This window comes from Euprymna scolopes, chromosome 26, assembly GCF_053919585.1.
Source record: "Euprymna scolopes isolate OS-2025 chromosome 26, ASM5391958v1, whole genome shotgun sequence".
Lineage (NCBI taxonomy): Eukaryota > Metazoa > Mollusca > Cephalopoda > Sepiida > Sepiolidae > Euprymna > Euprymna scolopes.
In genome coordinates this window covers 50,831,810-50,844,860 of record NC_136507.1, presented here as the reverse complement: position 1 = coordinate 50,844,860, position 13,051 = coordinate 50,831,810, and the positions used below count along the sequence as shown (strand labels likewise).

Sequence of the window (13,051 nt, the reverse complement as noted above, 5' to 3'; positions counted from 1 at the left end):
CGTTTGCACTTATCAGAATATAAAACTGTTTGTTGATTGTTTTAATTCTGCTGTTAAAACACAGTTGAAAAGGAAAGCTGAAGAATCTGAAAATGTGAATATTGACAATGAAGCCACCCAATTCCCCAAGTTCAACATCACCTACAAGAACTTGATAGCTATGGTAGTGTGTGACACCACAAATCTTGAATGTATGTGTTAAAGAGCATCTCTCCTCTCTCTCTCTGGCTCTTTCATACTCTCTCTATCTTCTCTCTCTGTGTCTCTATTAGATAGTAGATCGAGAGAGAGAGAGGGAGAGGGTGGGAGGAGGTCAGAGAGATATTTTTGTAGTTAATCCACGTTGCAGGAAGTGACGTTTCATCTAACCGGATGTCATGTGATGCTACGTGGCAAGGTTGGTGAAACGTTGAGTCTCTCAGAAAATGCCAAGCCGAGCAGAAGTCTAAAATGGTTCTCTCCTAAGTAAGGGGGGGAGATGCGTGCGTGGGACGTGGTAGGTACCCACAGTGGAGACCATCGATGGCGACATCTGCAGATCATGCCTGGGAGAATAAAAGGTTGAAAACCCAACATCTGTCTTCATCTTGTGTATTCCGGCGAAAACAGCAAGAGAGCTCCACCCAGATGAAGACTCTCCTAGAGCAGCGGACCAGGTATGAATCTTCTTTAATTCAAACACATAAATCCACAACAAGTGTCCTAACCACTAGACAAACGGTTTAAGGGATCTTGGGTCCCGTTCTCTCGTCTCTTAACACTTGTAATATCTCTCTCTCATCGTCGTAAACTTCTCTTCATTAGTAAAATGGACACGTCATCACCAGGGTACCAGTATCCCTCACGTAAAGTGTCCAAGTCAAATCCTCTTCTTCTCCCTCCCTTATGTAACATATGGTGTGTTGCTGTCAAAACTGTCCTGGATATACTACTCTGGAAAAGTACATTCTTGGAGACTGATAACCAAAGGATTAAATTTGGTTTGCAACAATAAAATTTCATTGTAATTTGCCTTCAATCCACGGCAATTCCATTGGATTATCTTGTAATTCATGATGATTCTTTTTAGGTTTGAGGAGTAACTTCAGTTTCCATGTCTTCTAATTCCGTAAATCTATTTGTAGTAGTAGTGGCTTCTGTTTGTGGTAATTTCTTTATATTATTTTGTTTTTTGGTAGATGTACCTTGTTTGTTTTTCAAGTATGTTTTTTCACCACGGGGAAGACGTATTGGTGACCTGTGTGGTCTTTCTTTTAACTGATTTTGTTTTTTCTTAGTTTTTCAGCATCTGCACGACGTACTGGTAATTTTTGTGGTTTTTCCTTTGATTGACTGTTTTCTTAGATGTTCTGATTTTGGTTGAGAATTTGTTTTATTGGTAACATTAGTTGATTTAATGTGATGATTAATTTTTGAGGATATATTTGGTTTGATTTCATTTATAAATTTGGGCCAATCATTTGGTCCCAATTGTAACAATTTGTTTATTAGTATTTCGTATTTGGAGTCTTGGTTGGTGATGTTGGATGATATACAACTTGAGAGTACGTCTTTTCCTTCAAGTATGCATCTACTATTTTCCTGGCTTTGAGGAAGGAGATGTTTTTGTTATGTTTTATTGATACTACTTCCTTTTCTTTCTTCCAGATTCTGCATGCTCCAGCTTAAGCAGGATGGTTTTCTCCACAATTTGCACATTTGCAATCAAGAGTGCAGTCATTGACAATGTGGTCTGGATCTTTCTGGCCACGTCTGCCGCACACTGCTCGTCCTCTACATGCATCCTTATGGTGTCCAAACTTCTGGCATTTAAAGCACTGAAGTGGGTTTGGTATAAAGGGTTCAACTTTTTCAACGTTGAACCCAATTTTTATTTCTTTTGGGATAGTGGGTCTATCGAACTGCATAATGTAAGTGTTTGTATGTATAGTCTGATTCTCTTTATTATTGTAATTCTTTTAACGTTTATTACTCCTTGGTTTTTAAGTTCTTTTGTTATCTCTTCAGTAGTGCACATTGAGAGGTCTTTCGATTTTACTACACCCTTGGATGTATTCAGATTCTTGTGTGGATAAGTTTTGATATTTATGTTGTGGAGAGTTTTCATTCCTAGAAGAAAAGTGGGATGTTTTTTCTCTATCTACTTCCACCAGCAGAGTTTTATTTTTTAAAGTTTTTACTTTTTTTGGGGTAATATATACCGATATAATTTTATGTATAATAAACGGTGATAAGTCAGTTATTTTGGTTTCTTCGGTGGATTCCAATATAATAAATTTTGAGGTTGTTTGATGTAGTTAATTATCTGAACTATCAGAGTTGATGTGTTGGCACTTGGAGTTTTTATACTTGGCCATATATATATATATATATATATATATATACGAGCAAGTTAATAAAACATGTTAAAAACACTTTGAAATGAGTTAAAAACATATTTAATCTGAAAAGGAAACACTAGATAAGTGGATAGTCCTTAATCCACGGAGTTTCGAAGAAATACTTTCCTTCTCATCAGAGGGTAGGAATTAGCAAAATGCGGGATCAGATTTTGCATGCAGAAGTATTTGATGAAACAATAAGTCAAAGATCTTACTTGATAACAAAAAAGTGAAGCAGAGGGAATATGGTGAAGAAAAAAGTGATTACACGTGAATGGATAGTTTGGTGGAAGATAAATAATCCAGTGACGGTAAAATCCAAATATATAACTTCAAGAAAGTTAATTGAATTTCCATTTGCACAAGTAAAATCCAAGGAAATCTATTAATTGTAATTTTTATTTTATTTTATATATATTTTAAATTCATTGTTTATGCTCCCCACCCACCTTGGAGTCCAACATTGGGGCATGTTAAGGGGGAAACCCATTCGCCTTGTCATGTCAGGACTACATAAACAGTATACATGTCCCAAATAGGAGCCATGAGCACCCATAATCCTTTAGTTACACAATCCAAGTCATTTGTGGTAACTTCCGGCACTATACAGCCATGTCATGACTTTAATCATTTGGCACATTTTACCCTAGCCACTGCCTTCTAACACATGGAAAAGAGGGGAAAATATGTATATAGTTTATAGTGGTACAAGATAGAACTGTATTTGTTACGGTTTAGAGGAAATTGATAGAAAAGGAGATGTGTTAGGGCTTGACCTAACTAGCTCATTAATCGGATCGGGCCCCTCCAACCGCCTGTTTAGCCTTGTACGAGGCCAAAGTGGAGTGTTGCAACTGATATCTAATTTCCCTAGATATCAGTTGCTCAGCCACCAGGATCCTTTTCCGAGTCATTACGGGTCGCCACCCACGGCCAACAGGTGGCCCCTTTGAGAGGCTTTTACTCTCTGCAGGGGGACAGTCAGTGTATTCTAATGCCCCACCGAAGGGGTTGGGAAGTAGGGAAGGAAAAAAAAAAAGGGAGGGGAAGGGGAAAGGGGCTGTTGTTTTTGTAGAACATAATTAAGTTTTACAAAAAAGAATAGAAAACAAAAATAGAAATTTAATGTCGGTGCATTTCGTCTCAGCAAGCCACTAGACAACCTGATCTGGTAGCACCAGTGACGAAGAGTCAATCATTCTCCTGGACTTTGCAGAAAATTACCATTATGTGGTGCAGATTGAAATCCATGGATATCACTGGAATAAGGACCAGTGCACAATGCATCCCAGGGTGATACATTTCAAATAAGATAGAAAACTTGACACATTTCTTTGTGCATCATATCTGATGATCTTGACTATGACACCTCTTTTGTCCATGAATTGTAGAGAATTGTCATGGCATGGATCAAGGAGAATTTATGATAGATTAAAAGAATTGAATACTTCAAGTGATGTCTGTGCTGATCAATATAAAAGTTACAAAGCATTTCTCAATTTTTATCATCACAAATCTGACTTTGGCATTGATACAACCTGGACATTCTTTGCAAATAGTCACAAAAAATCCCCTTGTGACAGAATCGGGGGTACTGACAAGTGTAAAATACTGCAAGCCAGTTTTTAAATGCCTATAAACAACCAAATTTTAACGTTCCGAGCAGTTGATGAATACTGCAAAACATCAATTGAGGGAATTACTTTCTCGACCATTGACAAAGAACACATTGTATCAGTATGAGAAATCTTGTATCTCCAGTACCAGCTCAGTGATACCATTCCTGGCACTAGAATTTGTCATCACTGTTCCAACATCACAATACACAATCCAGGAAAAACAATTAAGTATCAACACAACAATGTTGATTATTCCTTCCTGGCCATGTCAGCACTACAGAATGAGATACTAGTCTCTCAAATGCAATGGGCAATGGTTACATCACTTGCATCTTTGACGGATTTTGGTGGTTCGCATTGATTGAAATTATAAAAAAGGACGAACAAAACCTCACTTGCAAATTCCTGCATCCATATAGGTCATCAGCTCAATTTCACTGGCCTGGTACAGATGATAAGAGATGGATTCCATTAAACAAGGTCATCATGAAAATCATGACACAAAATGTCATCAAATGGAAGAACATATTTCATCACAGATGAGGAAAAGAACAAAACCCAGAACTACTTTGATAGATGTTGAAAGTACTTAGATTATTTACTTCTGATGATTTTAATACATATCGGTTTGCATATTTCACAGTGATGTATATGTAATCTGTTGAACTGTTTAAATTCTCCTGGTGTTTGAAATGACAAAGCCAAAATTTCTGTATATACAGGGTTTCCCCACGTGCATGGAGGACATTTTTTGGACACCCATTTGAGATCCATAGTCCTGTGGGGATGTGATAAAGCCATGTTTTTGAGCCATTTAGACCAAGAGGAATTGTTTTTAATTTGCTAAGAGTCTTTTAAAAGTTATTTTAAAAGTTAGACAAAAATTTTCTGGCTGAGGTGGGGGATACCTCTGCCCCCACTATAGTGGAAAACTCTGAAATAAGAGCAGATTTGCTAGTCTGCAAGCTCTCACTTAACATTCTGATCTATGTTTTCAGCAAAGCTTTCAGTGGTTTTGTTTTATTACTCAAGATTACACTACCCTGTCACAAATATCGCAATTTTCTTATTTAAGCCAAGAAATTTTTGAAAAATAACACATTTTGGATTTTAAAGACAACAAAATAGTGGTAATGCCAAGAGATATTTCTTGATTTTATGAAAGTTTTATACTATGTTATTAAAAAAATCTAAAAATTTGTTTCATGAAAAGCACCACACTTTTTGTTGCCATGCTTTGGAGGGCTGAACGACCTCTTAAAAAGTGCCGCAGTGGCACATGAATTGGTCAAAGCAAGGTCTTTCCTTTCATTTGGTGTCTTTCTAACTATGAATTTTGGATTCCTCACCCTTCAAAACATTTGAGTGAAATTTAGGCTCAAGAATATTATTTTTAGACCTAAAATTACAAATTTTCTAAAACATCCAGATTCCAAAATAGAGTGTCATAATGCACAGATTTATTTCTAGATCGAAATCAAGCCTCTGAAAAAATGGGTTCCTCTATTCAAATATTTCTGAAAATGCAGATTTCTCTTAGTTTTCAACAAAATTTTATGAGGTGTTCATAAGAAAATCTGAGGTGGGTGGTGTCAGAGTTGGATGATATGGGCTGGAATGTCCGATTTATTTTCCTAAAAGCTTAGATTAGTTAAATTTTTAACAAGACAATTATGATCATTAACCTTCATGACAGGAACAGACTCTCCAGTTAACATAGATTCATCAACAATGCAAGGTCCACGGAGAAGGAGCAAATCACATGGAATCAATTTCTCATCTTGGGTTCGACCTGAAAAAAAAAAAATCAGATATTTTTGAGGAGATAAGTGTAGGGAAATATTTTAATGTTTTTGACTAATTAGCAGGCCACCCGGCATTGTCTAGTTGTGAAATATGCTTAAATATGATAGTTTGATTCATGCAGATGTAGTATTTATTATAATCGGACCCAATACATAGTAAAGAATTTAAAAGGTTAAAGACTCTTGCCCATTACTGATAATTGAAACCAAAACGTTTAGCTTACGATTTACTTTTTCCTTCAACATTAATGCCTAAGCTATGAAGATATGTTTGCTGCAAGGCTAAAAATTAAAACATGAACCAATTGCTATTACGTTATGCATGCATATTTGTAATGCTGTTGTCTGACCTTTGCCTGGCAAACTCCATTTCTTTAATTTTCACACTTTTACACAGATTTTCCCCGGCAAAAAAAACCCAAATACAAGTTTTGCATTGGTTCAAATACCCTATATATTAAGTTTCATGTCTGTAGACCAAAAACTGACAAAGGATTTTGGTAGGCAAAATTTTTTAAACAAACTTAATTTTTTTTACACCCATACATAACTATCTATAGAAAGAGGTTTGTGTTTACTATAACCATTTTATGCAAATATTACGCAAGTATAAATCATGGAGAATATCTGCATGATTACACATAATAGTTAACTAAAGATTATCCCATAAGAAAACCGAAAAAACTAATAGGGAATTAAAGGTTAAAAAAAATATGTAAATTAGCTAGATCTTTTGCAGCTGAATGCAATTCCATGGCCCATATATATATAGCTATTACGTTATGCATGCATATTTGTAATGCTGTTGTCTGACCTTTGCTTGGCAAACTCCATTTCTTTAATTTTCACACTTTTACACAGATTTTCCCCGGCAAAAAAAAAAACCAATATAGCTATTACGTTATGCATGCATATTATATATATAGATGTATAATAAAGTTGTATTTTCTTTTTAAATAAATAGAAAAAAGGGTTTTTAATATGAATATCAAAATACAAAAAATCCTAAATTTATAGGAGTATAGATAGGACATTCAACAGGAGTGAAAGTAAAACAAGAACAAATTCATTTTATGGAAGTGTCCATTTGATTGGCGTATTCAACGATGACAGCTTGAAGAAAGAATTCTATCAACCGCAACTCATCAAAAATTTGGTATTGGTGTTGGGGTCATGGATGTCTTATATTCTCAGTGTTTCAGCAATATAGAAGATGCCACTTCTTGCATCCACTCCACAATGCATCTGAATATCCCAGGTACTAAGGGGTGTGGTAGGCTTGGTTGTTTTATTTTATGGTTTATCAACCATTTTCAGGTTATTAAATGCTGAATTCGGATATTTTGGTAAAAATTTTTATGCTTAAAGTTCTTTACATTTTCAAATATTTATTCATGATGTTTAGTTGGATTGTTTTGTAGAGGAAAATTGTTTACATTTTTGATTTTACAAACCTGATTGAGTTTTGCAAAGAGAAAGGGATCCCCCCCACCCCCCAAAAAAAGTTGCTTACACAATATTTTTTTAAAATAGTATTTTCAAGTTAAAATCAAGCTTTCTGGTATCTTTGTTAGGTGAAAGTACAGAATTGTTACAAAACATCCTCCTCTCCCCATGTTAAGAATGGCTATCTAATTAATATTATTTCAGCACAGTACAATAAGTGCATAAGTACCAAAAAACAACAGCATCAATGTATGGTGTATTGTGAATCAGGAAATCAATATCTTCGGACAATCTGATCTGATAGCAACAAGAGGGAGCATGAAAGACCAAGGCTTACATGTATAAGAGGTGATATGATTGCATGCAATGAGACTGATGTCAACACTTTAGATCAGAGCACAATGAGGTCAAATATGAAACATTGCCTTTCTCCAAGTCAGAGATATTTGCAGCACTCTAAACTGGATGAATAGTCATAAATGATATTTCAAAAGTTTTTTCATATTTGGATTATTTGAATTACTATTCTCATCTTGGTCGTTATATTTGGCTGAGGTAATTTCTGATTATCAGGTGCATCTTTTAAAATTGACAAAGATCTCATGAACATTAATGGACATATATTTATTATCATCAGATCTTTCAGAGTTATACAAGATCCAAAGTCATTCTGTATAGCTCTACATCTAAACATCACATTAATGTGAGTGCAGGCCAGGAATCAATGCTTGAACCTTTACTATTCGTAATTTTAATAAATGACCTCCCTGATGTTAATCACACCCAAGATGAGTATATTTGATGACACCATGCTCTATTCTTGACATGTGAGAAAATTGAACACACATATCCAAAGCAATGGACAAATCCTTAGAAAATTACTTCCACGCTCCAGTAGAATGTTTACATTTGATGCTATCAAGACAAATCCTTTCCTTACTGTACAAATATGCAGAAATTTAAATAAAATATCTTGCTACACAACTGTTCACCTCCTATAAATCTGTCCCCTAATCACAGTAGCACCTTATGTCTTAGTGGCAATATGCCTTGTTTGTGATGAAAAAAAAAAAAAAAAAAAAAAAAAAAAATCCTAACAAGCAAACATAATTTGTAACTTACCAATCGATACAATGTCTCCAGGAATAAGTTCATTACTAACGATGCCTCGCCAACGACGATTTCTATAAACCTGAAAAGAACATGTCGAGGGAATTATATCACAGATGGGTTTAATATTGTGTTGACACACCTTGTCCATTGGTAATTTATTAGTATATTGCAGCAGTTAATATGTATACATGCTATTAAAAACCACAACAATGATCTACAGGAAAATCTCAGTTAGCAAAGTCACAGACACAAATTTAGACTTTTAGAGAAAACTAGTGGGGGTACCTGGGTTGCTCGGGTGTTTGTAGGTGTGTGTATGAGGGGGGGTATGATAAAAGAAAAAAAGTTTTGTTAGGAAAGTAAGCTTGAAAAAAAAAAAAAAAAAAAAAAAAACACTGTAAAAAAGTTTTGTAGGTGTGTGTGTGTGTGTGTGTGTTGGGGGGGGGGGTAGATCCAAACCCTATGTTAAACATCTTTTAAAAAATCGGGGGGGGGGGGGGGGAGATAAAAAAAAAAATCGGCGAACATGATATAAAAAGACAAAGTACAATAAGAAAAAAAAAAAAAAGTGTTGGTAGGTAGGTAAGTAGGATCGAACCCGGTACGTTAAGGCGAAAAACTTGGTAAGTTACCCGCTCGCCCATGAAAGGAAATAACTGAAACCAATTTCAATTTAACGTTTATAAATGACAGGTGCGCGGCGAATCTAATTAGATCAAAGGAAATGAAATTCCGCACTTAATTTTAACTGCGGGATAGTTTTTTTTTTTTACACAACTTTGTCTGGTTTTCATTGATTGAGATTGTCGGACTGACTCCCTCATCTTGGTTGTTATAGTCACAAAGTTTCGGCCATTTTGCCCTCGGGCCTTCATCAGGTGTTTTGTATCGAACTGGGGAACCGTTTGTTAGGAGTCTCAAACCCAACCCTTTATTATTATTACGGGGTACCGTGTTCGGACTCCAGCTAGGCTCTGGGACATAGTTGCTGATTCTTTGTTTTGAATGTTACTTTTCACTGCCTTCGTTCAGGATATACATGTCCATATCGCTGTGTATATCTGTTCACCAAGTAACATCATACCAAGTAGCTAACTTGTTTGTAAACAAAATAATGCCCCCCCCCTCCAACCAGTCATTTTAATTCTAAGAATGGGGAACTAAAGATAAATACAGCCAAACATAACGTAATAACTGATAAATTCAATTGTAATATCAAAAATCAATACAAACAATGTTGAAAAGGTTAAGGATCTAATTTATATTTAGGACTCAATTCCAGGTGTAATTCAGAACTAGTAAAAAAAATGTTGCATTGGCCTTGATAGCCTTTGTCAGACTAAAAAGAAACTATTTGAAGCAGAGAAGATTTGTCTTGTGCTTTGAAACTCAATTTCTACAATGTACCCGTGTAGTTTCAATATAACTACGTATGCTTTGGAGACTTGGACAATAATATGCAGAGGATTAATGCAAGCTATTTGTATTTGAAAATGGCTGATTGAAGACCATATTCAGCAAAATCTATCTAGATTGTTTCAAGATAACCCAAATTAAAAAAGGTTTGGTTCGTCTTCTGGCATATCAACCATCTATGGATTATTCAATGCTGCATAAAGTTGTTAAATAAAATTATATAATACTTATATTCTTAGAATACATTGCTTCTAAAAAACATTAGTCTAAGAAAAATTTCAAATTGAGAATGGATACATTACTCCCAGAAAACACTCTTCAGTAATGATAATTTTCTTTATTCTTACCATAATTGACCCTCAGTGATCACTCTCTATTATCTATATAATAATCTATATACATAAAACAGTAGATGTGTGTGTGTGTGTATAAATATTTAAATGTTAAACTACTAATCATATAACACTGGAATTAACAGGAAATAGTAATCATACACCAAGGATGGTTTATAACCATATATATAACATATTCTTGTTATAAATGACATATATAACAAGTTATAAGTATTTTATGACCAGGCAAGGTCAGGTGCTCCCTGCTAGTAGAAAAACAAAAAGAAATAAGGTTCTGATTTTTGAAGAATCAGATTGAATAATACTGTTGGAAATAAACTTATAGAAACTATGGCATAACATGATCAGTCAATTGATCGAATTAGTCCTCTCCGACCTCCTGTCTAGTTGAACTGAAGTCTTGCAATTCACCAGGCTACAAATTGTTCAGTCACAAGGATCCCATTCTAAGGTATCATGGGTTGTCACTTATATACAGGTAGTAAAGAAGAGGTCTTTCTTTTTTTTTTTTTTTCACACCCCTTCTGTTTATTTATTTGCTTCCCCACTGAGCAAATTAGGCACAAGGCCGTTTTTTAATGTAAGGAGGAAAAACCAGCTCCCCCAAGGGGGACACTCTGGCAGGGTCCAAAATTAGCAATTGTCTGATATGAAGGGTTTCCCCCCACATAAACTAATCGACTTAAAAAGCAATTGTCCAATACGAAGGGTTGCCCCCACATTGACCAGAACTGATTACTTCCTTTTCCGCTCCTGGCCCGAAGGCCAAGAACAGCCTCTGCACCCCTTCTGTGTGGAGTTGCATCCCCACTAACAGGGGTGGAAGTGGTGTGTCCCCACTAACAGGGGTGGAAGTGGTGGCAGATTAAAGAAACTTTTAGGTTTCAAAAGAAGGGTATATATACAAAAAAAAACAGCTGATTTAGTTACATCATCAAAAGAGATCCTGAAAGCAATGTATACTAGACATTCAAGGCAGACCTTATGGTAAAAGCCACCAAAGTGCTGAATGTACCAGATTCATAACAATGTAAAATTTCCTTTGCTAAGCATGGCAAAAAGGACCAAAGCACTAAACAAAAGAGTAACCGATAAATTCAATTGTGACATCAAAATCAAAAACAATGTTGAAAAGGTTAAGGATTTAGTTTTTCTAGGATTCTTAATTCCAGATGTAATTCAGAACTAGTAAACAAAAGTTGCATTGGCTTCGATAACCTTTGTCAGACTAAAAAGAAACTATTTGAAGCAGAAAAGATTGTTTATCTAGAACATGTGCAAAAATCTTCTGATCATAAAATAAAGTAACTGTAATAAATAGTTGGGGAGCAATGTGAAAAGTATGTAAGAATTTTGACAGCATCGGCACACTAGTAAAATAAATATTGGTTATACTTAAGTTTGTCTGCTCCTAAGATATTTACCCAAACTTTGGACGTTTAAAATGTGAACATTAATGGCATGCATACCTGGATAATATAGGGTTTGTTCCCCATTTTCCTAATCTCAGTCATGTTACGCAACTGTTGTTGAACAAGAGTTGCTTCAAATGCCACTAACATGACCAAGGTGAAAAGACTGTAGTACCAATATTCTTCCAGACTCCAGAGGGCAACACCAAAAACTTGGAAAATAAAAAAGGGAGCTGTTGCCCTTTCCTGAAATAGTTCCATGAATTTCGGAACAACCATTTCCATGCTGAAAATGACAAAGAATAAATTACATTTCTGGCATTTATAATTATTAAAATATGAAAAAAAAAAAAAAAAAAAAAAAAAAATTAAACAAATTGCAAATAACATAGAATAAATATTATTTGTGTACATAATAATAGTACCAGAAGTGAGAAGTTGGAGTCAGTAATTTTTGCAGGAGTTGACAGTTAAAGTCATTCTAATTTTTTTTCCTTTTTATTTTTAAATCTATCTATATATCTATAAAAGTGAACGTGTGTGTGTGTACATTTCCCTGCGCAATAACTGTCAATTTTAAGTCTAGAGACTCAAAATTTGATATACAGGATACAGAAATTTAGCGGTTAAGGGGTCAAAGTTCAACAATTTGACCTTTGAGAACTATCAAACTCCTCCGCCAATTTTGGGTCTAAACACTTGAAATTTTAGATATAGGTTTCTTGGACATGGATCTAATAACGTGATTTGAGCCCAAAACAAATGTTAAGGTGTCATAATAAGGGTCAAAGTTAAAAAAAAAAAAAATTAAAAAATTGGTCTTTGCGGTCTCTACCAAATCAGTAAATTTCTGGTCTAAACATTATCTTAATATCTTAACCTTCAACTGGGCACTTTTCTACAGGGAGGGGGAGGGTGGGTCGCTTTTTTTGCCGATGTTTTTTAAAGTAATCCTCTCCTTTCGACTGTCTAGCCTTAATTTAAACATAAGTAACTTCCGGTTTGTTGGTGGTTGTAACAGCAAAGACATCAGATATTTTTCCCTTCTTTTCCTCCTTCGCGGTACGGGTTTGAGCCTGTCTTCCTACTGCCACTTTTTTTCTTTTTTTTGCTCAACATACACCTCCAAACACCTGGGCAACGCCGGGCTGAAATGCTAGTATATCTATAAAAGTGAAAATGTCTGTTTTCTCTATGGTAGTTAAGGGAGACTATTATACAGAAAGGCATTACTTTACATATTCACACTTTAATATATACATATGCACATAACCTTATGAACAATACATAGAGCCCGAGCAAAGCCGGGCAGAACTGCTAGTCTATCTATAAAAGTGCAAATGTCTGTGTATACATTTCCCTACCAAATAATTTTCGGTCTAGAGACACGAGATTTGACATAAGGAGTATTGAGATTTGGGAAAACCTTTTTTTATCCGTTTTCGGCCTGAAACTTGGCTGTCAAGGGGTCAATGTTCAACGATTTGACCTTTGAAAACTCTACCA

The 13,051-nt window shown here is 35.2% G+C and overlaps 1 protein-coding gene across 1 annotated transcript in view; it reads right to left on the bottom strand.

The window, feature by feature from the left end:
• The window catches only part of LOC145248031 (endoplasmic reticulum transmembrane helix translocase-like), a 110,493-nt gene that overhangs the window by 73,507 nt on the left and 23,935 nt on the right, over positions 1 to 13,051 (bottom strand). Inside the window, exons 4-6 of the mRNA XM_080109755.1 lie at positions 11,603 to 11,831; positions 8,374 to 8,443; positions 5,686 to 5,792 (exon numbers count right to left, since the gene is read on the bottom strand). Coding sequence (XP_079965881.1) covers positions 5,686 to 5,792; positions 8,374 to 8,443; positions 11,603 to 11,831 — 406 coding nt within the window. The remainder of the gene's footprint in view (positions 1 to 5,685; positions 5,793 to 8,373; positions 8,444 to 11,602; positions 11,832 to 13,051) is intronic.